This window comes from Nilaparvata lugens, chromosome 3 (assembly GCF_014356525.2).
Source record: "Nilaparvata lugens isolate BPH chromosome 3, ASM1435652v1, whole genome shotgun sequence".
NCBI classification, from domain to species: Eukaryota; Metazoa; Arthropoda; class Insecta; order Hemiptera; family Delphacidae; genus Nilaparvata; species Nilaparvata lugens.
The window spans coordinates 89,071,923-89,099,748 of NC_052506.1; the positions used below are offsets into that span (position 1 = coordinate 89,071,923).

At 31.8% G+C, this 27,826-nt stretch overlaps 1 protein-coding gene across 2 annotated transcripts; it reads right to left on the reverse strand.

The window, feature by feature from the left end:
* On the reverse strand, window positions 1-23,096 carry LOC120350628 (esterase E4-like). 2 transcript variants are annotated; one of them, XM_039424984.1, is made up of 10 exons: window positions 17,831-18,148; window positions 16,875-17,015; window positions 16,366-16,510; window positions 15,277-15,462; window positions 13,545-13,744; window positions 10,349-10,505; window positions 9,498-9,688; window positions 9,034-9,175; window positions 5,718-5,853; window positions 1-644 (listed from the first exon to the last, which is right to left on the reverse strand). In XM_039424984.1, exons 1-10 carry the CDS (start codon window positions 18,050-18,052, stop codon window positions 476-478), a joined length of 1,689 nt encoding a protein of 562 aa, XP_039280918.1. In that variant the 5' UTR covers window positions 18,053-18,148; the 3' UTR covers window positions 1-475. The 2 variants fall into 2 exon arrangements, with proteins under 2 accessions (XP_039280918.1, XP_039280919.1); XM_039424985.1 differs by lacking the exon at window positions 17,831-18,148 and adding an exon at window positions 23,078-23,096 and having other exon boundaries at window positions 97-644.
* Between the last annotated feature and the right edge of the window lie 4,730 nt (window positions 23,097-27,826).

Consider the following 27,826-nt stretch of genomic DNA (forward strand, 5'->3'; position numbering starts at 1 on the left):
CAAATCAAACAAAAGCTTTCAAGTGGAAAGGATTGAGCATAAACATCTCTACAATTGATGTTCAGTAACATTTTCACCTAAAATTAAATATAAGCCAAATAGGCCAATATTTGCAGTCCAATAATACTTATACAAACCATATTTTCGAATTTAGATGTTTTATGAAGCTTCATCAGCAAAAGTATATACTAATACAGTATATAAATACGTAGAACATTATTATAAATATTATTAGATAGTTTTTGTCAATATTTTCTTATTTGAAATATAAATTTACAACATACTTCCATACTTGAGTGGCATCCCCTTTTTCAATTGGCATATTATTTTTAATTGTTTATCAATATTTTCTCATTTGAAATATAAATTTACAAAATGATTTTATACTCAATTGGTGCCCCATTGGCATGTTATTATGAAGGGAGCTCTATCCAAGGAAACCTGTCCTTATCTACATGTATAGGGGGGAGGAGCATCAGTTTGGGCAACAATATCTATTTGAACAGCAGGGCTCAACTGGAGTTGCACCGTTGTGTGGGAAGTTTGCTTTCATTTCGAAATTTCCTTCTCGGGTTATCGATAGATATTCGAGGTGCCCAGTGTTTGGACTCCAGTTTGTTGTTTCTGCGACTGGGTTTGGATCACTGTAAAATTGAAACATGTTTTTATTCGAGTACAGTATCAGAATTTAAAGGAGGAAAATCACTTCAATTATTATTTTTGAGTGGCAGTTGATGCAATCAGTTCTAATTATATTCGCTCTGTTGCAGTAGTCTTCATGTCAATGGATACACTACACAATATAAGATTAATTATTATTATACTTATAATACTTATATTATACTTATATTAGCTAGCCGCTCCAATATAGTGTTAATAATGTAAGATTTACAGTTTTCTGGACTGTTTCACATTTCACTCAACAAAATTCCTTCTTATATTTAGTTCTTCGGTCAATATTTAAACCCCAGTTCCTCAAACTACTTTAGCAGAAAAAGTTGCTCAACTACAAAGTAGCCACACTAATTTAAAAAACCAATTAGAAGTAACTCTAAAAACGTCTGAGGAAGAAAGGTTAGGGATGGTAGAAGAAATTAAATCTTTGGAACTGATTATAAAATTACAAGATGAAGACCATAAAAAAGAAATACTAAATCTAAAGAATCAATGTAGTCTAATGTCGGAGGAAATAAAGAAACTAAAATCTAAATTTGATAATACTAAATGTATGATAGAACCTCCGTCCAAATGCAAAAAAATAGAATCTAACCTAAATGATGGGAAATGCTCTGAAAATGGTCGAAATAAAACGTACAGTGAGGTTTTGAAGACAGCAACCAAAAATATAGCTGAGGGAAATAAAGATAGGAAAGGGAGAGTTCTGCTACTGACGTCCAGTCATGGACGTGATTGCAGTGATCTCCTTGATAAAAGATTGAAAAATAAATTTGATGTCCAATGTTTTTTCAAGCCAAGTGCATCAATTAATGCAGTTGTAGAGTCAGCTAGGGAACAAACTAAAGACTTTGATGAAAATGACTATCTAATTGTACTGGGTGGCTCAAATAATATAAATGAACCTAACTTGAATCATCTTCCTCAAGTAACAGAAAAAATCAAGGAAATTGTGCCACTCAGCAAAAAAACAAACTTAATAATAAGTACTATTCCTAATAGGTTTGATAGGCCAGAATTAAATGAAGCAATCAATTCGACAAACAAATCAATCCATAATACAATCAACAGCCTAAAAAATAAGAATTCTAAACAACTGGGGATTTGTTTTCTAAATGAAAGGCTGAAAAGACATAACTTCACTAATCATGGGTTGCATCTAAATCGATCTGGCAAAGTAATCTTTTGTAATAGATTGGCAGAGCTGATTGAAAGCCGTTTGCAATCCTCTGGTTTAAAAACAGTCAAAAAACAAATACCGGTAACGATTTTTTAGTAAATTGGCTCAAAACAGGGAAAGGGAAATAGCTACAAATGCTAGAGATAGAGTAGCACAAGATGGTAAGGTTTTTAGTATTTATCATCAAAATATTCAGTATCTTCGCAACAAAATTGACAGATTAGAAGTATTTCTTAAACAGGAGGATCCTGACATTGTTATTTTCACAGAGCATGGCTTAAAAATAAAGGAAATAAATCAAGTTAGGATTCCAGGCTATTCACTGAGATCAGAATTTTGTAGAATAGCTCATAGAAGTGGTGGTGTATGTATATTCACTAGCAATGCTAAACATACCCAAACTTATGAACTGGATTTTGTTAAGAGATTTTCTGTTGAGATGGATTTAGAGGTGACAGGACTAAGGTTAAAAATTGATGATCGATTTGAGGTAGCAGTGTTAGGTATCTATAGGTCACCAAATGGAGACTGGCAAAAATTTTGTGAGCTGCTCCATACACTTTTGGAAATTACAACCGCTCGTTTCACAAATGTTATAGTGGTAGGAGATTTCAATACCGATTTTGCCAGGCAGGATAAAATGACAGAGGATATTAGAGATATTACTAATATGAATAATTTAGAAATTAAGGTCCACGAATATACAAGAGTAACTCGAACTTCACAGACAATTATTGATAATATCCTCACAAATATAGAAGGTTGTAATGTCAGGTTAGGTAGCTCAGATCTATCAGATCATAACTATCAAATTTTAGATGTTAAGTTGCAGGGCCAGAATCCAAGCAGAAAAAAAACTTTTGTGAAAGAAATTCAGCAATATGAGCTAGGAAATATAAATTGTTTGAAGCAGGAACTGCTTCAAGAAAATTGGAGTAGTGTTTATAACAGTTGTAACCTAAATTACAAATATAAGCAATTCATTGATACTCTAAGATTTCACATTAGTGTATGCTGTCCAATAAAAAAAGTCAAAGTGAAAAGTAAATTGAACAAAGTAGATGAATGGATAACTGAAGATATTCTTACTCAAAGAAATATTGTTAGGGAAGCTTATGAGGAATTTAAATTAGTGAGGGATGTTCCGAGTGAAGTCAAATACAAATGTCTAAAGAAAAACTATGCAAAAGAAGTGAGGAAAGCTAAGTGTAAGAAAACAGCTGAAATATTAACAACTAGTACCAATTTTAACTCTGCTGTTTGGGAGGTAATTAATAGAAATAGGAGAGCAGCTCAAAAAGATACAGTTACTAATGTCCCTAGGATAATCGATGAACATGGAAATTATATGGATGATAGTATAGACATTTGTAACTTTTTCAATAAGTATTATCAACAGGTTGCATATAATCTCCAAAAGTCACTGAACACTAATACTTGTAATACAACTACATTAAATGCTGAGCCATTGAAAAGGTATTTAAATTTCATCCATTATCAAGAGATGAGTTGTCAAGAATAATAAAAAATTTGAATAACAAAAAAACAGTAGGATTGGATGGGGTCTCAAGCAAAATTTTAAAAGAATGTGAAAATGAATTACTGGACCCTTTATTGCATCTCCTTAATACTTCACTAGAGCAGGGTATTTTCCCTGATGATCTGAAACAAGGAAAAATTTTGCCAATTTTCAAGAGCGGTGATTCTGAAAGAGTTGAAAATTATAGACCCATTAGTATTCTAAATGTAATAAGTAAAATTTTTGAAAGAGTAGTTTTAAATAGGCTATTGATGCACCTGGAAGAAATTAATTTCATATGTGATGAACAGCATGGGTTCCAGAAAGGGAAATCTACTAAGACTGCAATAGTATCCCTTGTTGAAAGACTAATAGATATAATAGATTCAGGTGAGAAGGCAGCCGCAATATTTCTTGATTTATCCAAAGCTTTTGATTGTGTGAACCATAGAATATTATTGGAAATACTAAAAACTGTAGGTGTGAATGGTATAGAACTAAAATGGTTTGAATCATATCTCATAGGTAGAAACCAGTGTGTTGAGCTTACCAAGGTGGATGGGAATGAAATAGTAAAAATTAAATCTCAAAAACTGGAGGTCCAGGCTGGAGTACCTCAAGGCTCAATTCTGGGTCCCTTACTGTTTCTGTTGTATGTGAACCAATTACCAAAAGAGTTAAAAGATCACAGAGCTCTGTTGTTTGCTGATGACACATCGCTTATCTTTAACAATTATTTATTAGATAGTCTAGAAATAAATGCTTTTACTGGAGTACAGTCAATTGTCCAATTCTTGAAGCAAAGGCAATTAACAATAAATAGTAAGAAATGTCAATTCCTACAATTCAAAAGTAAATATAATTCAGTAGAGGATAGAGAAATAAATGTGTTTGTAGAGGAAAATGAATTAGACCAAGAAGAGAAAGTAGCATTCTTGGGAATTTTATTGGACAGGAAATTAACATGGCATCCTTACATTGAGAGGATATGTAATAAGATATCATCTGGGGTATTTGTCCTGCGGCAGCTTGCTAGGCTGAATGATAAAAAACTACTGTTAACTGCTTACCATGGACTTATACTATCTCATATTAGGTATGCTATTTTAGTATGGGGTAATTCATCTCAACAAAATATGGACAGGGTGTTTAAGATTCAAAAGAAGGCACTCAGATGTATAGAGAAAGTGAATAGGTTAGACTCTTGTAGGCCTTTATTTAAAAAGCTTGGTCTATTAACTGTGGCATCTTTGTATGTATATGAAGTTGTAATGCATGTGAAAACGAGTGGTGTGATCCAGAATTCAGATGTTCATGAGTATAATACGCAAAACAGAGCAGACTATCATATAATGGGTCACAATAGTAGGTTATTTGAACAAAAACCAGATTATATTGGTAGGAAATTTTATAACAAGCTACCTCAAATCTTGAAAAGTAATGATGATTTGAAGATTTTCAAAAAACAAATTAAAAAATATTTAGTTGATAGAGCTTTTTATAGTGTACAAGAATTCCTTTCAAACCTAAACTAGGTTGAACTACTTAGTGTTAGAATTATTATGTAATAACATGACTTGTCTTATACTCCATGACTGGAGTCTTTAGGACGTAATCTTAAAAAAAAAAAAAAAAAAAAAAAAAAATTTGCAGTATCAGAAGTACCCATGGTATAGGTCTCTTCAATGTTCCTTATTTCAAACTTCTTGTTACCTAACTCAATCCGATTGCAATCGATTATTGACTATTATTACTGTTTTGGTCGAGTGAGAGTGTAAGAACGGTATGATGAGAGACTACCTGTGCCACATGGTTTCACGAAAAAGAAATACGTGAACTATCGGCTTCAGTTAACAGTGAAAATTGGAACATAAGCGTCCTATACCAAGGAATATCTTCTTATGCTATCTTTTCTCTATGGTTCTATTCTTATTGGTAATTCGAACTAATTATTATTATATAATAATAGTATTAATATTATTAACGAGCTAGTTTTGATTCTCCTTTTTTTAATTTTTATATTCACTACCTTTCCCACAAAAAGCATTATCATGACTGTAAAAAAATTTAAATCAAAATAGTAATCACATAGACCCGCCTGAAGTACTAAATGCTCGGTTTCTGTGTTATTTCAACTTCTTTATAATATAGGATATCTTCTAGGGCTAATCAATACTCTTTAAATAAATTAACAAGTTAATTCCCTTCTTCTCATAGTTTTGTATATAACATGTTTTATTAATTGAGTCATCTTACATATTCAGATTTATTCTGATCAATCAAGTCATTTTATTTATATAGGTAGTTTTAATTATTCCATCTTTCACCCTGTTTATAACTCACCCATGAGTTGCAAAGTTTACAATGAATTGAACGATTTTTCGGCTGATTTCCTTATCCTTGTCTGACTCTTTTCCACGGAATTGAGAAATGAATTTTAATGGAAACATATATAGAAGATCATCACCATGACAAGCGCCTGAAAAAATGTTGATACAATAAATTGATATGACTGGAATAACAATAATTTTACCGATCATTGATGAATAATAATTATTATGATCGGGAGAGAATAAAATGCTTAGCCCAAAACTGCTTTTCTCCAAAAAATAGGCTCTTTCATCACTTTCAATAATTTTAGCCCAACAGCTTTTTGTTCATTAGTTTTTCAGTTCGAAATTAACATAGACATTTTGAAATCATTTGGATCAGAACTGGATTAGAATAGAATATATAAACTTCTTTCTACAACATGGATTATTTATATTTCACCGCAAGAAGATCTATATATATATATATATATATATATATATATATATATATATATATATATATATATATATATAAGCGAAATGGCACTCAATCACTGACTGACTGACTCACTCACTCACTCGCAGAACTAAAAATCTACTGGACCAAAAACGTTCAAATTTGCTAGGTATGTTCAGTTGGCCCTTTAGAGGCGCACTAAGAAATCTTTTGGCGATATTTTAACTCTAAGGGTGGTTCTAAGGGTTTAAAATTCGTCTTTTAGCATGTATATTCTTCTTATTCCAATATCTTGAAATTATAATTGAAATGTCCATACCATATGTTAATATAGAACTATAATCTAGAGAGAGTGCCTCTTCGAAACATTTGTTCTGGTAACTAAATTAAAAATTTTGTCAGGTTGGTATTAAGTTAAGTTGACTTTGTTAGGTTGGCACCAAGTTGAAGATTCAAATGCATTTATCCAGGACCTCCTAAATACCAATTTATCCAGTACCTCCTAAATAGGTATTTAGGAGGTCCTGATTTATCACGGAAAAATTGATTGGGTACTGTTACTTCAGAGCTATTCCTGGGAATATTATATTACTAGCCGTTAGGTTCGCTTCGCTCCCATATCCGTTTAGCCAGACGTTTAGTCTGAAAACCCCCGACTTGATCGTCCTAACATATGATAAAATATGACATAACATTTCAAATTTGGTAGGTGTGTTCAGTTGGCCCTTTAGAGGCGCAATAAGAACGGATTTGGAAAAATTTCCAAAGATACGCCCAAAATCTGCGTTTTTTAGCGTTTTCTCAGCTTTATCGAGAACAAATAAACAGAAAATGTTCAAATTTACTACAGAAGCTCAGCTGGGGTGCAATAATGTTGTGTTAGAAGGAATTTGAAATAACGCCAAAGATACGCCCAAAATTAGCGTTTTCTCAGCTTTTCTGCATTTCCTCACCTTTTTCAATAATTGTTGGAAATATATTAAAAAAAATTCAGTACACAGGTTTAGCTGAGGTGGAAGAATTTTTTTCGCCAAAGATACGCCGATATAGTCACAGGTGTTTTTCGAGATGAAATTGACATATTACATTCAAATTTGGTACAGAGGTTCGCTGAGGTCTACATGCAGGCGAGCGAAGCGAGCCCGCTGATCTCATTTTTGGACAATCCAGTCGGAGATCCAGAATACGGTACAGAGGTTCCGCTGAGGTCTACTTTTAGGCGAGCGAAGCGAGCCCACTGATCTCATTTTTGGACGATCCAGTCGGGGTATAGATCCAGACAGATATGGCGAGCAAAGCGAGCCTGACGGCTAGTATAATATATTATAAGAGGTACGCTACTAGGTGCCACCCTGACTACTTGACACCCTGACTACTTGTCCCCTTTTAAAACCGGTTTTTAGGGGGCAAGTAGACGTGAGCCATACCCGTCTACTTGTCTCCTTTCTGAGGAGGTGACAACTAGTCGGGGGGACATCCTGTTGCGAGGATGTGAGGTGACAAGTAGTCGTTTACGGTCAGGACTAGTTGGCACCTCCGGTCCAGTAGGTGTCAAGTAGTCGGGGTGACAACTTGACGGCAATGGTATATTTTTACGAGGGTACAAGTAGTCCTTTACGATCACGACAACCTATCCCCTCAATCCACTCCACAACAAATCACGATTCCAGCTGGCTCTTCATTTGAAAGTTGGAAAATGAAGCCTAACTATCAAGTTCTATATGAAAAGGCATTAAGATTCCTAATTTTGATATAATACGATATTTTCAACATCATGTCTTTATGAGTGAGCCATTTCAACCATGGTGCAATCAATAAAAAGTATAGAAACATACTGTATTGAAACAAGTGTATATAAATAATTATTTATCCTCATATTAATCACCAGAATTCATGTAATACCTCATTTGATAACCAGACTGATAGCTCCATCTGCCATATCATTGATGGATGAAAATTTGACTGTCCTAGCATTAGGCTCAATTTACTCGTAAACGGTGCGTCTGACGGGAAAATATAACTGAACAAAATGTGTTTAGAATTGTGTTCTACATCTGGTTCAGTTATCAAAAGGGCTTATTATCCATTTTTTTCTGTTTTCAACCAACTTGAAAAAATTTGTCCTAAAAATTGCAAAGACGGCGAATATCTCCCGAACCGTGCATTTGACGGGAAAATGTTACTGAACCAAAAATGCTTAGAATTCAATTCTACATCATAACCAGTAATAAAAATTGTTTGATCCCTTCTCCCTACGCCGCAGGGGTTTAAGTTGTGCAAACTTTGTAGGTGACAAGTAGTCGGGGTGACACCTTGACGCCAGCGTTCAAGGTGTCATGTGAACGTGAGCCATCCCCGTCTACTTATCTCTTTTCTAAGGAGGTGACAACTAGTCGGGGGAGACACCCTGACGCGAGGGTGCGAGGTGTCAAGTAGTCGTTTACGGTCATGACTAGTTGGCACCTTTGGTCCAGTAGGTGTCAAGTAGTCGGGGTGACAACTAGACGGCTACCCATTATAAGTATTAGCTTATCGATAATAATTGGTTATTAATATTGCAATAAAAATGGGGTAAGGCATTTACGTATTATATTATTCCAAGATAACTCTGTTATCTAATCCAAATAGATTAATCAGTTTATTTATTTATTTCTTGGATGGAGTAAACAATACAGTAGTCGGAAAAGAAAAAATAGGCTATTGCCCAAAACTTCTTCAATTTCATAATTTTGTCTTAAATTGTCCAAATATTACGTAGGTCATGTCCATTAGGTAGTTTGCACAATACTATCTTACCGTAACTCAATATTACATCAACTCAACCAAGTATCATTATTGAAGTTAATTTGAATTGATACTGTATCAACAGGACTGTGCAATTTTAGCTCACCATTCTTGTAGTTCGGATCCTCTGAAAATACTTGCGAAACAGAAAATAGTGACTCATATCCAAAGTCATAAATATGTATTTTTCCATTGTGTTTTTCTATTGTAGTTTTTGTGCCATTCAGAAAATACATATCACTGTAAAGCTGCGAAAAAATAATGCATAAATTAGCATCAAGCTATGTAATGATGAACCTGTCGAGTATCAATTGGAAACTTTACCGCTAAGACTGCAAACTATAAAAATGATTACAATTATTATATAGCATTTACTTATTTATGAAAAAACGAATAATTGAATAATTCTGATTACATACATAAATTCAGTATTAAATCTTTCCAAAAAATAAATCGCGATTTGATAAACGAATGTTCACTAAGAGAAATGCTAAACTACTTGAGAGTTATTATCTTTTTTAATAATAATATTTATTATTATAAATAATTATTTATGATTAGCCTACTCACATCAGTTAATTGTTGTAGTGTTTCATTGCTTATTGACTTGTTGCCAAAATATTGTTTCTTCAATTGTAAAGCTCTTTCCTTTGCTTTTGGATCATTTTGAAAATTACCTTCAACTGGCATTACTATTGTAAAATTCCTATCCAATTTCCCCAAAGCAGTATCAAAGTGCATTTTCGTTGCTTGCATCAACACTGAAATTCAAAATTTCACCAAACTATATGATTATTTATTTCATAAAATAACAAAAATAGCATATAAATTTAGCTTTTTAATTAAATATTAGAAGTGAATACTGTGTAATGTAGATTTGTGTGAGTGATGTTCTATTTTTATGAATGATGCATTCACAGAAATAAAATTAGGCGGACTTGTAGACCATGAACAGATAATTCTTCAAAATTGGTAGAAATGACTTGAGTGTAGCAAGTTTATAATGAGGTCCACGTTAAAATGGTAGTGGAGAAAGATAGCAGAACAACGTTACCGATCCTCTGTTTTGTCAATGCCTTCTGTAGACTGTAGCTGATACAGGTTTATTGATGTAATATTAACTGTACATTCTCGTTTAAAATAATCAATCATATTTTATTGAGCAAGAAATTATACTTTTCAATAATTTCATAATGAATTTTAATGATTAAGATGAAATATTTTCTTAATTAATTATTAATTCTATATTGTTAAAAGACGATCTGGCAACAGAGCAAAGCGAGAAAGAGATAACGCTATCTGCTTTATTGAATGATAAACATGGATAGCAATACCATTGCTAATCAAACACTTCCATTATAACGTGGACCTCACTATAGAGACTTGATATTAGGTTTTATATATCTTGGAAATAAGCTGACTTGCTATATTAATAGTGCCCTCCGAACTTGTGGAGCCCAACATTATGTCCATACGAGAGGTTCTTCTGTAGTAAGACTCCTCAGTGATAAACGCGTTCTCGTTATCATTCGACTCCAAACAAGGAGGAAAAGGTACCGCAGGTACTCCGGGCCATACCTGCAATTCATATGTGAAATCATCATAATGTACTGGAGGAATGATAACTGAATGGTTTCATAGAGAAAATAATACTTATTTAGAGGTATACTTTTGTCTCTGATGGTATCAACTAAATGGGTTATTTTTAAACCTTAAGCGTTCTCTAGCTACCACCTCAACCACAAGTTTCAAAAATCTGGTGTGGCACACTCACACAACTTTCCTTGCTCATTGAATTGTAAGCCTCATGTTTTGTGAAGTAAAGAACTACAAGACTTAACCCAATGTTATTAATGTTAACAGTAATAATTAATGTTATTACTGTTAACCTTATATTATTCATTATGAATAACATAATGACGATTGGAGGCTACATAAAACTGCAATCATACTATTGTATTTATAAATTGTTTTAAGAGTACATTTTCCTTTCACAATGTGTAAATTATTGTGAAATTCCATGATTTTTTAAAAGTCGTCAAAACAGCTGTTATACAGATAAAATATCTCGACTATGTGTTCTTCTGAATAAATTGCTCTACCTACCTACCTACCTACCTACCTACCTCATGTACGAGAAGGAGGTAACAAAGTCCATTTCTCAAGGATGGGGTGGACCCCCAGTTAGTTTCCCAGGGAGGAAACTCATGCCAGTTGACAGAGCTGATAAATACAGGGTATGAATTTGAAAAAAATCAAGCCATTTTTGAGAAATTTAACAATTGGAAAGCAATACTTAAAAATTAAGGTACCCTTATTTTCAAGTTTTCTAAACGTTCCAAGGTCCCCTGAGTCCAAAAACATGATTTTTGATTGTTGGTCTGTGTGTGTGTATGTGTACCGGTATGTGTGAGTGTATGTCTGTGAACACGATTTCTCCATTCCCAATTAACCTAATTTTGACTTAAAATTTTAAACTCAAGTTCCTTATACTATGAGGATCCGACAATACGAAATTAATAAATAATAAAATTCAATTCAAAATGACGGAAAAAAGGCGGATAATTACTAAAAAACCATGTTTTTCACGGTTTTCTAAAAAACGGCACTAACGATTTTTTCAAATTTATACTCTGGATAGCTATTTAAAAGCCCTATCAACTGACATGAGTCTTATTTCTGGGAAAATTGCAGGAGCTCCGTAATATTCTTGAGAAAAATGGCGCATTTACTAAGAAACCAAGTGTTTCACGGTTTTAATGAAAACTGTGTGTTTTAACGATTTTCTTAAAACTTATACCATGGATAGCTATTTATAAGCACTATCAACTGAAATGAGTCTTATTTCTGGGAAAATTGCAGGAGCTTCGTGATATTCTTGAGAAAAATTATGGATAATTACAAAAAAAAAACATGTTTTTCACGGTTTTCTCGAAAACGGCTCTAACGATTTTCTTCAAATTTATACCGTGTATGAGAATTATTTATCAGCTCTATTAACTGGCATGAGTCTCCTTCCTGGGAAACTAATGGGGGGGTTCACCCCAATACTACGGAGCTCCTGCAATTTCCCCAGAAATTAGACTCATGACAGTTGATAGTGCTTATAAATAGCTATCCATGGTATAAGTTTTAAGAAAATCGTTAAAGCCGTTTTCGAGAAAACGGTGAAAAACGTGGTTTTTTATTTATTATCCGCCTTTTTTCCGCCATTTTGGATTGAATTTTATTGAATTTCTTATTGTCGGATCCTCATAGTATAAGGACCTTAAGTTTAAAATTTCAAGTCACTCGGTTAATTGGGAATGGAGTTATCGTGTTCACAGACATACACACACACACATACACACAGACATACACACACACACATACACATACACACACAGACCAACACTCAAAAAGCATGTTTTCGGACTCAGGGAACTTGGAACTTATAGAAAACTTGAAATTAGGGTACCTTAATTTTTTTTAAAAAGCAATACAGTGGTATACCTATGGTAATAGAGCAAGGAAAGTAAAAACAGTATAATAGTTCATGAGTGAGCTCTCCAGCCGTGGGGGGTGGAGGGCTCACTGAATTCCCAATAACTCATCCTTTTTACTTTCCTTGCCCTATTACCATAGGTAAGGAAATTATTGCTTTCCGAAAGAAATTAAGGTACCCAAATTTCTAAATTTCTATACGTTTCAAGGTCCCCTGAGTCCAAAAACGTTTTTATTTGGGTATTTGTGTGTGTGTGTGTGTGTGTGTGTGTGTGTGTGTGTGTGTGTGTGTGTGTGTGTGTGTGTGTGTGTGTTTGTGTGTGAACACTATAACTCCATGATTGACTTGAAATTTTAAACTTAAGGTCCTTATACCATGAGGATCCGACAACAAGAAATTCAATGAAATTAAATTCAAGATAGCGGACAAAATGGCAGTTAATGTCTAAAAAAACATGTTTTTCACGGTTTTCTCGAAAACGGCTCTAACGATTTTTTTCAAATTTATACCATGAATAGCTATTTATAAGCACTATCAACTGACATGAGTCTCATTTCTGGGAAAATCACAGGAGCTCCGTAATATTCTTGAGAAAAATGGCGTATAATTACTAAAAAGCCATGTTTTTCACGATTTTCTCAAAAATGACTTGACCGATTTTTTTCAACTTCATACCATGTATAGTTATTTATCAGCTCTATTAACTGGCATGAGTCTCCTTCCTGGGAAACTAATGGGGGTTCGCCGCATCCTTGAGAAATGGACTACCTATGTAACCTCCTTCTTGTGCATGAGGTAGGTAGAACAGGTTCATAAAAAGAACACACAGACGAGATATTTCATCTGTAGAGCAGCTGTTTTGACGACTTTTAAAAGAATCATCGAATTTCACAACTTACACAAAGGAAAAATTACTCTGAAAACAGTTACGGTATATAATATGGTACACATAATATACAGTAGTCTGATCGTAGTTTCAAATTATGTTGCCGCCAATCGTCATTATGTTATTCCCCTAAATTATTCTCGTTTTTCAAATGAGGCTTACAGTTCAATGAGCAAGGAAAGTTGTGTGAGTGTACCACACCAGATTTTTTAAGAAATGGTGCATTGCATAGGCTATCGGTACTAACCTGCTGGAATTTAGCCAATTTGAATACGAACTCGGAGCCATTAACACCACACAAGCAACTCTTTAGTTCACTGGCTGAGCTCGGAGTACAATTCACCAATCTGCCCATTTCAGCTGTCAGCCTTGCACTCTCAAATCTTGATGTAAACGCCCACGGGCAGTCTACTGTGCCACTCAACAGAATGGCTCGCTTTATGATGCCTGAAATTGCCAATTAAACGGTAGAATAATTACTTATTTATTCATACAATAATTACATCATCGAAATGATAGGGAGAGGAAAATAAGGTAACCTTGTGCTATTCCTCTCACAAATTTAGGAAAGGTTACACATAGGTTAAGTCTTGTATTTCTTTACTTCAAAAAATTTGCAGCCACTAAATATTTTTACAAAGTAGATTTTCACATTTAGATGCTTCAAAACCAACCATAGATGAAATATTTCACATTATTATAACTAAAATAAGAAATATTCACATATTAAAGAATAGTTATTTGTGCAACTAGTGCGCAAAGTGACAGTTTGCTGCACCGAAAGAAACGTTTACGCCCGAGCCATAGGCGAGTGCGGAATGGTTTCTTGAGTGCAGCAAACGAACTTTGCGCACGTATTTCACATTAAATTTTTCCTACAGTTACCATTGAATAAGAAAAGTGGGTAATTATGGGTAAAATTCCCTGAAATCCATCAAATGTTTTTCTGTGTAATTTTATTATTAATAAAAACCTTAATTTATTTAAAATTGAATAATAATAATTGAATTATAATGATTAGTGATTCAATTGAAAATGTATGTGACAGCTTGAAGGGGGTTTATGTTATGTAAGCATTGAAATGACTATAATCAAGGCACATAAGGGCAAGGCAATGCTGTTCTCCACTGCCATTATAACGTGGGCCTCACTATGAGTGTTACCAACTTAATTTTGATTTTCCTGCACTGGTGCTCCATACAACCTACTAACTATTTTGCGTTGTCATGCTGCAAATCTGGAGTACGCAAAGTACTCACTTTGCGCACTAGTGCGGAAAAGTGATTCTTTGCGGCCTGCAATCAGTGTAGAAATGGTCACTTTTCAAGGTATCTGTAGGAAAATAATTTTGCAGATAATTAAACATCGATAAAATGCAAAAGAAAAATAATTCGCTCAAATCAATTCACTTTATTTATTCCATTTCATTTATTATACGTTTTACAATCATTACTAATGAATAAGTCTCGAGTATCATTTTTTGAAAAAAGACTCCTATTTTACCCATTCATTATAGCAGATTAGTAGGACAACCTCACTGTAAAGTTTGATCTTACATAGATCTAATCAATTGTATTATTATCAATTTCTGTCAAGCTGAGACTACTTCATATATTTTTTTCTAATATAATTACTAGCACCCTTCATGCTTTATTCGAAGACACGACCAGTTTCGGCCAATTTTATGACTTATTATCGAGTGTCCAAAATCAATTTTATTGCCAATTTTTGATACTTGAAAAATCACAGAATTCAGTATTCAACAGATGTTGACTTGTTCCTGTTCCTCCGAGTTTTATAGCATTAAGATTCATTGTAAATAGTCAGCATTCTTTATAAATATATAGCCTCAAAGATACCTTTCAAATAATGCATGATAACATTCGAGAGTAAATTTCACTGTGAATATGACCAATATGGTCACCACTTGGAACAGTTGAATATCAATTTTCATGCAGTGCAATATTTATTCTACATACCGAAATTCCGTGGTGCTATGATTTGATAATGGGCGCTTGCAGCCCCAGAACTTTGACCCATCACAGTGATTCTGCAATCATCTCCTCCAAAATTCCTACTGTTCTCTTTCACCCATTTTATTGCTAATGATTGATCCTTCAGTCCATAGTTTCCAGAGAAATTTTTGTGATTGAAACTTGCAAATCCTAAAAATAATAATTAACTTTATATGTAGGTATTATTAGTTTGCATCTCTTATACATAGCCTGATGTGAATTTATAAGGATAGCTCTATATTTGCTATCTGTTAATAATCTGCTCTCAATTCATTATTATTTCATTCTCTCTTGATATTGGAAAGATTTGAATTGATTTGTTTGACTGCCTTTATTTTTCCTTGGAGGGAACCAAATAAAGTATCTTTCCTTAACCTTAAACAACTTTATTTTTATAAAAATTAAAAATACTTTGGTTGAAAATTTTTTCTTCTGAATCAAATAACCTTTCGAATTATATAAATATTTCCAATATAATAAACATTGGATTTTATTCACCCTTTAAATTCTAATTTAATATCATTATCCCTCCTATACAAAATTCTAATACTAGGCGTACAACTAATACGTACAAACAACATACGTAGATATAGCTGCGTTTACACCAAAGTTATTAACAAAATGTTTATTTCTCCGTCCTTATAGATTCTATTAGATTGAACGGAACTTGACAAACACATAATATGCTCATCATGAGTATGATAAGTTATGTTCAATCTGATAGAATCTATAGGGACGGAAAAATAAACATTCTGTTGATAACTTTGCTGTTAAGCTGTAAACGCAACTTTGCAATTGCATTTCCTGAATGAAACTTGAAAAATTAATCAATTTGGAAATATACATAAGAATTTATAAATCATCAATAATTGAAAAAAATTAATAAAAGAGGGGATAATTGAAAAGTTTTGAAGTAAGAATTAAAAGAATGAAACAAATTTTAAACATTCTACAAATTTCATAACAATTTATATTTTTAAACGGGTTTTATAACATCTGAAATTTCAGTGGTACCGTAGTCCTTTACATAAAACAGAATAATTTCATACTCACCTAAAAACCCAAGTCTGTAATTTAGAATAACCAGAACAACATCTTGTGTGAGTATTTTGGATGATCCATAAGAATCCGTACTGGCGTACCCATTCGTAAAGCTTCCTCCGTAAAAGAAAATGATCACAGAATAATTCCCTTTTGACTAAAATATAAAATATTAATCATAATTTGTTCTGTATATGCGGTATCTATTTATTGTAATTTATCAATACAGGAGTAGAAATATAACACTATCATACATTATATACAAACAATTGAATATGTAACTTTTACGAAAATCTGCGATAATGGACCTTGAAAGGATAATGTGTTAACTAACAAACTAACTCTACAATTACAAACTAATAATCCTCTTAATGAATGTTAAAACCAGTTGCTCATACATAGAACTTCGAAATAAATAAATCTTAAATAAGTACATTTATAAATTATCAGTTTATGGGAACTTGAATAAATTATATCAATTTCAAATAACCACATGAATAACACAATGTAGGCCTACTTACTGAAGGTGTATAAACAGACAAGTATAAACAGTCTTCACAGCCATCAAGTGTTCCAGGGTTAGAAATACTGTTTTGCATGCATCTGTTTGGCTCTCTGGATCCATCCAGAACTCCGTGCCATTTCCCAAACGGCTCTGGATCCTGTTTTTCAAAATAATTAGAGAACATAAGAGGAAAAAAATGAATAAAACCATTACCGTATGTGGAAAAATTATTAAAATTTGACGCTCAAATCTTCAATTTTTTAAACATAGTATATGAAGTGAAAAGTGCATTGTAATTAAATTATTCAATTACAATCATAATTTTATAACTTACACTCAGGACCCTGTATATCAAAGTTGATACTTGGCCGCATCATAAATAAAGCATTCAGGTGGATCATTCTCGAGCATTTCCTTTTGTAGCTCCAAGCCTCTCCATATTGTAATGTTATTGCGCAGTTATTGCAATGTCTAATTTGGATATTGAGCGAGAGATATAAAATCTTACAATCATTTATTTATTCATTATCATTTATTATAATACTAGAAATTGCTTGAAAAATTGTTTGAATTATAATATTTTGCTACCATGACACAAATATGGGTTGATATTTAAAATTTATTCTTATATTGCTATAAGTTATGTTATTATTAGAATGGAAAAAATAAATAAGAATACTATTGTCAAGTACATTTCCAAATTCAGAAAAATTTTCAATTATTCTCAATTTTTAGAACTAACTGTAGGTTTAAAATTGAAAATCAAGCGTCTTCCAGGTGAACTTGAACTTGGTTCATTACTGGTGTCTTAGTGCTATTGATATTGACTTATAATATTAGATATAATTATTGATATATCATATCATCCCTGCCCAAAAATCAGTTATTCTGATCTAGTTTTCAGTACGTATTAGAGAAGTGTTTTACAAACAGTTGTTAAAAAAAAAACTTTAAAAAAACATTTTTTTTTACCTCGAATCTGCGGGAACCAATGGGTGGTTTAGCATATGGAATACCGCAGTAAGCCTCTATTGTGCGGTTATTTTCAGTTTGCATAAAGAATCCTCTCACATCACCAGAGTAGGTTGTTACTACAGGTGCTACATGTGCAGAATTAGTTACGTTTGGAAAATTCAGGAGAAACCCGAAAACAAAATAAATTATTACGCACATATTGAGCTCGTGGGAAACCATATATTTATATCACAGTGCAAAATGTATTGTTCAATATGGAGTAGCACTATAAAAATATACAACCCTAAATATTCTACCTCAACCACGTATGAACTCAAAGTGGAATTCCTTGTTTCCAATGAAGCAGGTATAGGTAATTCATTAATTCACAATAATATCTGAGACTAATTTCAAAACCTTCAAAATGCACGTTCTATATTGAATTTGACAAGTGAGCAACACGCTCAGAAATAGTTCATTTCTAGACAATAATAACAATTAATTTTATTATGCTTTTGTGAATTTTCACTATCTCTTTCACTAAATTAGCTTAGTTCAAGACCATTTTTTTATGAGAACGGTTCTATCTTCAAAGTTTCAAGATATGAAGATATTGTCATGAAATGCATATAGGAATAAGGCTTTAAAACTAGAACCAACCACTTCTATAAGTTTGTATAAGTTTTATCTTGGAATTTTATGAGTTCATCAAAAGGTTTGTTATAAACAGTAGGCCTACTTTTTTAATAGGGAGCCCACCGTATTCCGTAGTACAATAGTACAAGCAATTAACATAATTATTAATGCGGTAAAATTTAAGGAATCCGGATTACGGGTTTCAATAATTTTATTAGGTAGATGCAATACAATATACAATGTTTATAAATAAGAACAATAATCGAAGAAATGAAATGTCAAAATAGCGTGTATTTCAATATTTTCCTAGACTCATTATTTCATTCCTGATTTGAGTTAGATTATTATTTATGGTGGAGCGGAATATCACCATAAATCACGAATTGGAGCTTCAGTTCACGTAAATACCTGCCCATTGCTCATCCAGTCTCATTCAGATTTTGTGAGTCATTTTGTAATCGAATTTGGATTTGAAGTTGTAGATCCGATCAAATCGTCTGTAGGTAGAAAATTAAATTTGATTATCAATGTTGAAACTGTTACAGTAAATGATATGGTTAAATTCGTCCATGTATAACTATGCTTCTATGCTTATATAGCACATGCAATAATGATGAAAATAGAGCACATTGATAATCATGGAATAGTTTAAATTTTTATGGATATTTTAAAAATTAAATCAAGCGAAATTGTGTGTGAATGGAGCATCCCAAAAACCTTTTTTTATTGTTCCCACTTGCATACAAATTAGTTTTAATTCAGCAAGTGGTACTTTTGTTTTGCCAGAGTAAAGAAAAGATCTTATTCAATCCAGTTCCTATTAATAAGTGGAATTGTATTATAATTTTTTTTTTGTTCTGGATATATTGTAAGTAATTTGATTTATTATTTGTTTTGGCAAAATGAAACTGGATTGATTGATTGAAATTCAATTTACACCTGCAGGAGAGCCTGTGTGGGTAAGTCATTAGCTTAAATAAATAAATAATAAATGTTTATTTCCCAAAAAACTAAAACTACAACATCAATTACAAAAATATTAGATAAATTACAATATTACATACAATAGATTATTATAATGTGTTCTCTACTTGTTTAGTTTTTCTGTGTGGAAATTGACCTACTCCACTATGGCGTACCATGTTCTAGAGTAGTTTTTGTTAGTTTTTTGTGTGTATTATCAATTAGTTAGTGTTTAGTAAGTCATTAGGTGGTTAGTTGTTATTTGAAATAATGTTTTCTATGTTCTGTCTTCCTTTGCTCATCAACCAATTGTGTACTATTGCTTTGAACTTTCTAGGAAGATTAATCTGTTGAAAGTTTGCAGGAAGTACATTATATAATTTTGGTGCTAAATGATTGAAATGTCTCTGGTATAGTGCCCTCCTTGCAACATTGGTGATGAGAAGATTCCTGTATCTGGTGTTGTGGTTGTGGTTTCTAGTTTGAAATGTTGTTGGGTTCTTGTGAAATCTGCATAGTATCTCCTTGGAGTAAAGCTGTCTTGCATCCATCACGACAAACTCATTGAAGTTTAAGTTTCAAGTTACAAGTTTATATTGGACCAGTTGAACATAGAAGTTACATATATCCATGTCACAATTCACTTTGAAGAAACATACAATAAATTACACGGGCACAACAAATACAACTTATTACCAAACAGGTATCTGTAAGTAGAATATTATATGAGTCATAAACATTGTACAGTTTGTAAAGGACAGAATGAAACATACAATAAAGTTTCTTATTTTATACGAGCGTACCTGTACCGGAGATGTTTCTTGGGGTTTGTAGCAGCAGTCTTGACAGCTTGCGACGGCTCCTCGCTTTTCACCATACTTGGAAAGCTGGGCCTCTCAGCGTGTCGATGCCTGTTGGACAAACGCTGGTAGTATTTGAGCGGATGATGAATCCGACACAAGTTCTTGCGCTTGACAGCAACCGACTGACGCAACATGTTGCAATGTCTGTGTTTGTGCATTGCGAAACGCGGTCGGTGTTCGTTGTCCTGTTGCGTGTTGCATGCGACATGTTGCACACGTTGCAGTGCTGAGTTGTGACCAGATAGCAGTTTCATGCGACTGCGGTGCTCGGAAAGGGCGTTGGTCACTAGTCGACGGCCGTGTGCTATGCTCACTTGCATCTCCAGGATCTCCTCGTCCAACAGCAGTTGGAAGTCGGTGAGCAGGCTGCGAGCTGGCAGTTTCGGCCATTTGCAACTGAAACATATTGTTTATTTATTTCACATTCAATAATTGATTCTTTATTTATTCATAAATTAAGTACATGATAGGGAGCAAAAAATAAGGTTACCATGTGCTATTACTCTCTCAAATTTATATAAGATTACAGTACATAGTCCGAAATTGGTTAAAGCTGCGTTTACACCAAAGTTATTAACAAAATGTTTATTTTTCCGTCCTTATAGATTCTATTAGACTGAACGGAACACTTGACAAACACATTTGTTCATGATAAGTTATGTTCAATCTAAAAGAATCTATAAGGACGGAGAAATACACATTTTGTTAATAAATTTGGCGTAAATGTAGCTCAAGTCTTGTAGTTAGTGTAGAAGTTTCACTTCACAAAATGTTCAGTCCTTAATTATATTCACAAAGTAGATTTTTAAATTCAGATGCTTCAAAACCAAAGAAGTATTTCACATTATCACTAAAATAGGAAATATTAACATATATAAAAGACATAATTTTGCAGGACCAAAAAACAAACTTAATTATTCTGATAATATTATACTTAATATTCCAATAATATGGATAATTGATGGAAGAAACCTTTTATTGACCGAGCGAAGTGAGGTCCAAGATTCAAGTTGACGGTTTGGCATTTCTCTCAATGTTTAAATGTTTTAATGTTTTAATGTTTCAATGTTTTATGTTTTAATGTTTAATGTTTTAATGTTTTAATGTATTAATGTTTTAATGTTTTATGTTTTAATGTTTAATGTTTTAATGTTTTAATGTTTAATGTTTTAATGTTTTAATGTTTTAATGTTTAATGTTTTAATGTTTTAATGTTTTAATGTTTTAATGTTTTAATGTTTTAATGTTTTAATGTTTTAATGTTTTAATGTTTTAATGTTTTAATGTTTAATGTTTTAATGTTTTAATGTTTTAATGTTTTAATGTTTAATGTTTTAATGTTTTAATGTTTAATGTTTTAATGTTTTAATGTTTTAATGTTTTAATGTTTTAATGTTTTAATGTTTTAATGTTTTATGTTTTAATGTTTAATGTTTTAATGTTTTAATGTTTAATGTTTTAATGTTTTAATGTTTTAATGTTTTATGTTTTAATGTTTTAATGTTTAATGTTTTAATGTTTTAATGTTTTAATGTTTTAATGTTTCAATGTTTAATGTTTTAATGTTTTAATGTTTTATGTTTTAATGTTTTAATGTTTTAATGTTTAATGTTTTAATGTTTTAATGTTTTAATGTTTTAATGTTTTAATGTTTTAATGTTTTAATGTTTTAATGTTTTAATGTTTTAATGTTTTAATGTTTTAATGTTTTAATGTTTTAATGTTTTATGTTTTAATTTTTTAATGTTTTAATGTTTTAAAGTTTAAAGTTTAAATGTTTAAATGATTGAATGTTTAAATGTTGCGCATTTGCGGCGAAACGCGGTAATAGATTTTCATGAAATTTGACAGGTATGTTCCTTTTTTAATTACGCGTCGACGTATATACAAGGTTTTTGGAAATTTGCATTTGAAGGATAATATAAAAGGAAAAAGGAGCCTCCTTCATACGCCAATATTACCGTAAAAATCAGACTATAGAATTATTCATCATAAATCAGCTGACAAGTGATTACACAGATGTGTGGAGAAGCCAGTCTATTGCTGTATTTCTATAAGGTCTATAGTTTCAATCAGGTACTTGAGGATGAGAATACTGCGTGAGGTATTCTTAGAACCACATCTGTGAGGTTCACAGAACCACTAGTTATATTGATCACTAACGTACGTTAATTATAACACTTTGAACTAAAAATTTGAAGTCCCCTCACTTTTTAAATTTATATCCAATTACAACTAATAGGCTATGCAGATTTTTGACAGATCGCATATAATTGCTTCAAGGTTATTAATGTAAAACAGGGCCTATAATATTTCTTAAGTTCGTTAAAACTCATGTGAAACATGAGCCTGATTAACTCACTCACTTAGTTCACATATGATAGAAAATACTCATCAACAAATCATAGAATACACAGAATGTCACAATACAGATGGAATGACTGAGATAATGCATTTATTCAGATGCTAATGAATTAATAATTTGGATTTTCTTTCAATAATGATAATTATTATTGATGGCACAATAATAATAAAGACATATTCTAAAGAAACCTCTCATCAAGGCTGTATTCCAATTATTTTTAAGAAGCTTAGAAGTTTGAAAATCATGCAAACCTATTTCCAGCATGATTTATGACGATCGGTGATCATAAGTCACTTTCATTTTCATTTTTACCGATTAATATGATCAAGCTAAATTAGATTTTCCATAAACTAGGAATGAATGACAAAATGAATGTATTTATCAGGCCTTTTTCAACCAAATATATTCATATGAGAGAAAGATATCGAATTCACTCACTCAGGATATCCAGAAGGTGGCAATACTAAATCGATAACTTGTTTAATGAGTTCTTCTTCAGAATTCTATCACTTGACGTAGTGAGGTGAGTGATGGAGTAGCATTAACCTGCGGAAAATTAAAGAATATCACGCAATCAGTAAGTTATCATCAAATGCGACGATATTTGAGATTTTGGGACAGTGTTTAAAATATTTCACAATAAACCGTTCATACAATTTTTTTTGAAAAACGTTTTAAAAATGTTTTTGTGAGGTGACAACTCTAATGTGGATATTCTATGAACGAATTATGAATTTTATTTTCACCATAAAAACAAATAAATTTTACAAACACTTTTGGAAATCAACTGACCACTACATCAAGTAAGCGTGGCCAGTCAATGCATAGCCATTGCCATGCTACCAATTTCTCCTAAATAGGTGGATAGCATTTCTCACCTATTAACCTAAAGGAAGTTATCGGCTCCAAAATGGTAGATTCTTGATAAATTATGAATGGATCTATTGCTTATGAATGAGAAATCCAGTTTTCAGAGCAAATCAACTTACAATCTTCATAAGAATTTTGGCAATATACAACACAAAACAATACCTTACACACTTAAACATCTAGCATCATTACAAGCTAAATATTTATCCATTTATATAGTTGAAAAACAATGGCTATAGGCTGTAGACACACAAAACAAATTATACAAAATTAGAACACCATAAAACTGTTCAAAACTCAATTTAAAACATTATAAATTTCAATTAAACAGAAAAATATTCAGAGAGCACAAAATTAGAACACATAGCCAGCCACCATTTTTTAGAGAGAGCTACCAAGTACAGAGCAAAGCCACACCTCAAACCAGTGACAACTTTATGAACACGTCACCGATATTAAATTCCAAAAAATTATAAATTACAAGTTTAGAATTTACATTTTACATTTGTTCTCAATAAAACTTTATTTCGAAACTGTTATTTTAAATTTATATCTCCTCTATATTTATAATGATCTGTTAATTCTGTTAACTCTGTTTCAGTGATACCATGGAATGTGCAACACAATTATTTACAATAAATTCTCAGTTAAAAGTTGTCCGCATATCGATTACTCTGATATTTACTATCAAGTTTTATAGATCTCGAATTGAAGATTCGATTTTAATCGAGAAAAATGTAATATATGGAGATTAACTGTGGTGGAGGTAGGGGCAAATATAGTAGCTGTTGTTATAGATATATAGAATATTATGGACAAAGTATGGAAATAATTTCAAGAAAATGTTTCAACTTACTTCAATCAACCAAGGATGGAATTTGTTGTCAATGATGATGTCATAGCCGTACAATTCGAAGCAGTGCTTGTCGTTTATGATAACTGGACTCACAGCTTTCAATGAATGCACTATCAGCCAGGTGATTCTGTCGAAAAGGTATTCTGTGCTGTTCTTGCCTATTACACTTTCCAGGTAGAGACGCAGGTTTTTTGTACTCCATTTACCACCATGGTGTTCGTTATAATCTTCCTGCGGATGAAAACTGTGAAAAATGAATGAATGTGTTGTGGAAGAAATTCTGACTCTCTATGAGAATCTTTATTATTTATTCATAAATGATAAATTATAGATAATATACAGTTTCTACCCATGACCGTGCCTCCTGGAAGAGATTGACACGAAACGCCGACCCCACCTGAGTGGGAAAAGGCTGAGAGGAAGAAGAAGAAGAAGAAGAAGAAGAAGAAGAAGAAGAAGAAGAAGAAGAAGAAGAAGAAGAGAAGAAGAAGAAGAAGAAGAAGAAGAAGAAGAGGAAGAGGAGGAAGAGGGAGAGGAAGAAAAGGAAGAGGAGGAATAGGAGGAATAGGAGGAAGAGGAGGAAGAGGGGAAGATAAGAAGAAGAAGAACATAATATATAGTTTTTAATAATAGGTTATGATTTTTCTTGTTTATGAATTGGGGCGTTTCGTGTGTCTACTTTTATTGTATCGGCACCGAAACCCCACTTCAGAGATAGAATCATTTGATACTCTTATTTTCCAAGAAGGATTTTGCCTCTTGTCTAATAAAAATATTCATCATTCTACTCTGGATCCTAAACTAACAAATTTACCATTTTCATTAAGTTGACAATGCGTTGGCAATAAATAAAATACATTGCATCTGATTATGTTTATTGAAAACTTTTCAAGTTTACAAAATAAAAGAATGTTACACAATAAAAAACTTATTACTATCAAACCTATACTCTGAATTATGTTTTCTTTTTGACAAGACCTAATTTTTAAAATAATGAACAAATTTTACTGATTTTCTCAAAATAGATTAGATTAATTAATTTTTACTCACGTGAATTTAGCCTAAGATTCCACTTTTAATTTTAAACACCTTAAAAAATTTAAATTGACACTTTCAAAAGTTACATTAACAAACAAATTTTCTACTTTATGTTTAATTGAACAAATAAATGAAATAATAAGCTACTAATTAAAATTTTACCAATAAATGTGGAGCAACCAAATTTTTTGTTCTAACTCGTGGAATCTCAGGTGAAAAAAGGTACAGAAACAAACAGGATATATTATGAACTTCCTTTACCTGGAGCAATTAAATCTCAATGCTACTGAAATCTGAGTTATATAATTCAATGTATCAACCAAATAAAAGTTAAATTTTAAGTTATAATCTGGTTATTTAATTTGTACACTGTCAAAACTTTATAAAAAATTAAATAAACTATTGTTACAATTCAAACGAGTTCATTTATTCAACCTGATTTATTGACATTAAAAGGCGGCAAGTTTAAAATTTTGTTTTGGCGGTACGAGATTGACAAGTTTGAACTACAAAATTAATTCTCTCTCAAGTTAACTTGATAATATTTAATGTGACATTTTTCATTATTTTTTCCTAACATTACAAATGCCCGCCTTCAACAATAAAAAAATTTATTTTCAATTTTGAAAAAATTTAAAATTGATTTTTTTTTTTTTTTTTATAAGTGTAATTACACAAAGTATAGAAATTCTAAATCAAGATTATTACATCGAATATACTGAAATAATATTTTTTTTTTTATATAAAAAGCAATTGCATTAAATTCTCATAGCAAAATTTAAGTATGTCAAAAAATATTCAAATGATTATTAATTCATATAAGAAAATTACAAAATTATTTCCGTTACATTTTTATGCATAACAATCTAGAATGTATATTGTCAAAATTTTCATCAAAATGAATACCTTATAGATATAAACAAATGTCAAACTGTAAGAATAAAATTCCATAAGTTAATAATAAATGAATATAGATTATTAGAATACAAAACAAATATAGAATAAATCAATGATGTATAGTGGATATATTCATGTTATAAAAAACATTCTCAAATACTCATACTCAATTATAGTCTATTTACGAAGAATAGTTCAATATATGAAGACACTTTCAATATATTTACGTCGATGAATGTTTTTTGCGATGAAATGTTTTATGTGATGATCAATGATGATGAAGAATGTTTTTATTCCAATGAATGCGAAGATGGTAGCAGTATAGAACTCTAGAAGTTCTTGTAGACCAACTCGTTCTTGAAGTACCATGGAATTGTAGTCATCAGTCATCATTGAAGAATTATAGTCACAAATTGTAGACATCGCAAACATCTCGTTTCATTTTTCTTAGTGCTTCTAAAATTTTTTAGGAGTGATTTTTTCTTCTTTTTTATTCTCGAAGATAATATATCAGCATACAGATTTCAGACACATCTTATGCAGTAATAACTTGTAGATATATTTTGAATAACTTGAAGATATTGTAGATTTCAGTCATGATTTTTTTTTTTTTTTTTTTTTTTTTTTTTTTTTTTTAGCATCAATGAGAAAGTTCATTTGATAGAAGTTCTTGTAGAAATAACTATTTCATTCGATAGTTATTACGAGTTTTGAAGATCAATTTGACATTTTGTAAAGCAGGAACATTGTTTACAAAAATCCATTTGACTTGGATTTAGATGAAAATGTTACAAAAATCCATTAAACTTGGTTTTATGCAAATCTGAAGATCAATTTTAACAATTTTTTACAACTGGAACATTTTTGGATTTAGACGAAGATGAAAGTTCATTTGCAGGCACATTCGTAGATACATCTCGTTATTTTTTAATCACTCATTTCTTTTACTTCTCACTTTTACATGTCCATACTCGTTTAGATAGCACTTTTATTTGTAGTTGTAGTTGCATTATGTGCAAGTGGAAAATTTTGAAAGGATTAACTTAAGGAACGGAGTGAGTTGCTAGAAAGGATTCACTGTTGCCAATATCTAGAAAGGAATAGCTTTTTTAAGGTAAGGTAAATTTTAGGTAAAGGTTTCTTGCAATGCAAAATCTTGAAGTTCTTGTGACTATAATTTCTGGAACACCCTCTATGTGGAATGACATCTTTACGCTGTGGAATGGAGTTAGGCCACATCTCAGCTTGAAGTTCTGCGACGAAGTTCCATACCACTACCATTTTATTTTCAGCAATTTCGTTGTCGTAGAAATTGAAGATTCGAAGATATCATTCACATTTGTATTATACGTTGCAGTGTTATTCGATGCACTAGTAGTCACTTTCACGTCAAGAATGTATGAGCATTTAAGAATAAAAGATTATTATTTAAATTTTTAATAAGAATAAAATATATTCTTTTTTTTTTTTTTTTTTTAAAGATACGTTTTAGAATTGACTATTACTCAAAATATAGTAAGTTGATA

What these genes read in the sequence shown, in the direction of transcription:
- LOC120350628 (XM_039424984.1), bottom strand. Translation starts at nt 18,052, where the DNA reads ATGGTTTCCCACGAGCTCAATATGTGCGTAATAATTTATTTTGTTTTC. An exon ending in CATAGCACCACGGAATTTCG is followed by an intron (nt 13,745 to 15,276) that starts GTATGTAGAATA and finishes TGGCAATTTCAG; the next exon opens with GCATCATAAAGCGAGCCATT. An exon ending in AATTGGCTAAATTCCAGCAG is followed by an intron (nt 10,506 to 13,544) that starts GTTAGTACCGAT and finishes TATGAATTGCAG; the next exon opens with GTATGGCCCGGAGTACCTGC.